This window comes from Mesitornis unicolor, unplaced genomic scaffold, assembly GCF_000695765.1.
Source record: "Mesitornis unicolor isolate BGI_N332 unplaced genomic scaffold, ASM69576v1 scaffold10965, whole genome shotgun sequence".
Classification (NCBI taxonomy): domain Eukaryota; kingdom Metazoa; phylum Chordata; class Aves; order Mesitornithiformes; family Mesitornithidae; genus Mesitornis; species Mesitornis unicolor.
The window spans coordinates 75,194-77,114 of record NW_010186181.1 but is presented as its reverse complement, the minus strand read 5'-3'; the positions used below and the strand labels follow the sequence as shown (position 1 = coordinate 77,114).

Below are 1,921 nucleotides of genomic sequence, written 5' to 3'. Positions count from 1 at the left end.
CTTGAGGCTTTTCGTGTCCTCTCCAGCTTCGCATAGGCTGGAGCTGCCATCGGTGCTAAGCGAGGAGCCCTGGAGATCTTCTGGTGGGTAAGAGGATTATGAGGCTTCTGTGCTTATTCAGCCTCTGGCCTTGCTTTTATGAGCGTGGCTGTGATATCGTGTAGCTGGGCACCTGCTTGCAGGACGTAAGGCTCGCTCTAGATTGCCAGGCTTATTTGAGAAGTTCCTGGGGAACTGCAGGGTTTAAGTGCAGATGCAGTGTGTCTGCCCTGGACTGATGGTATTGAGGGCATAGTAATAATGGTGTTTTCTTTTAAAAATATATCAATAGTTAACGTGTAGTTCTCTTGGTTAAGCAAAGTCAAACATATATGCCAATGATGCTGTCAGTTTACAGAGGTGATTAAGAGCGGTCTTTGTTGAGAGAAATGTTGTATAACTTGGCAAATGTCTAATATAAGTTATGTATTTTTAGCAATGGAGGCTCCATATGACGGCACTGAAGTAACTGTGGTAATGGAGGAAATAGAGGGCACTTACACTTATGCATCACCAGTGCCATCTAAGAAGAAAAAAAAATATAAAAGTACTGGTGATCATGGAGAAAAAGCCAAAAAACCTAGGTAAGTTATTTCTGTCTTCGTTAAGCTCTTCTGCAGGGTACGGGAGCAGTTTTCATTGTTTCTGATAAGAGTGAACTTTGCAGTATGCTTGGAACACTTTGTAGGGTAAAACATCATCTATAAAACGTTAGTTTGATGCTTTGGGCCCACTCTGACATCCTTGTCTTTACGGATGCTACTGTTAGTCTGTCTAAAGTTTGTGTGCCCCAGAATAATTTGTCTTAGGCTCTTTCTCCTTACTTCAGAGGTTCTTGCCAGAATCTTGGTTTTAATTTGGTTGAAAATGCATTTACTAGTAGAATTGAATGTAACGTACTTGTCATTTGACCTTCAGATCTTTGGAGGGTCTCTTTCAATGCCACCTGCTCTATGATTCTGTGTAAACCTTGCGGATTTCTTTTTCTGAAGGATTCTGTGTAGAGTGGTGTTAATGTGTCCGTTTCTTTTCATTTCAGATCTGCATACCTGCTCTACTATTATGATATTTACTTAAAAGTACAGCAAGAGCTCCCCAACCTCCCTCAGTCTGAGATCAACAAAAAGATCAGTGAGAGCTGGAGGTTGCTCAGTGTGGCTGAAAAAAGCTATTACCTGGAGAAAGCCAAGCTGGAGAAAGAGGGGTTAGACCCGGTAAGGGATCTTCCTGGCAGTTCTTTGCCGTGTGGAGAGGCACTTAACTGCTTATGCAGCACTGAATGTGGGAGAGGCATTTAACTGCGAATTCCAGTTTGTATTTCTGCTCAGGACAGCCTGTAAAGAAGCAGTGCGTGAGGCCACTGCCTCTGGCTTTGCCTTCTGTTCTATCAAGGGATAATGTTTTGAAATTCAAGACAGACAGGTCTGGTACCCGCTGACGGGGGTGGTATTTATTTTTGTGTCATATCACAAGGATGATTGATAGTAAAGTGGGTGATAAAGTTGTGGCTGAGAGGGATTCTACTGGCTCTGTCATGTGGAGAAATTCCCAGCAAACTACTTCAGGAAATGATTTGAACTCTAGCCACTAAAATAGCAGGATTGAGAACTGAATCCCTTCATTTACTCCACGCTCTGTTTTTGCCAACAGAACTCCAAGGTGTCCGCTCGAACTGCAGTAGTTCCAGACATTCCAGGTTTCCGTAAGATTCTTCCTCGTTCAGATTATATCATTATTCCCAAAGCCACTCTTCAAGAGGACAGGAGCAGGCAGTCGCTGGAACTGTGTGTGACACAAGGTCAGACAGCATCCGAAAGGTTAACGGCTTCCACCAATATCACAAATGTCTCCCGTGATGCTGTGCAAAACATCCTTTCTGTGG

At 43.4% G+C, this 1,921-nt stretch overlaps 1 protein-coding gene across 1 annotated transcript in view; it reads left to right on the top strand.

The window, feature by feature from the left end:
• The first annotated feature begins 477 nt into the window (after positions 1–477).
• Positions 478–1,921, top strand: part of HMGXB3 (HMG box domain containing 3) — a 16,702-nt gene continuing 15,258 nt past the window's right edge. Inside the window, 3 exon segments of the mRNA XM_010185074.1 lie at positions 478–623; positions 1,079–1,253; positions 1,690–1,921. The exon segment at positions 1,690–1,921 is cut by the window's right edge and continues 11 nt beyond it. Of these exon segments, the coding sequence (XP_010183376.1) occupies positions 478–623; positions 1,079–1,253; positions 1,690–1,921 (553 nt within the window).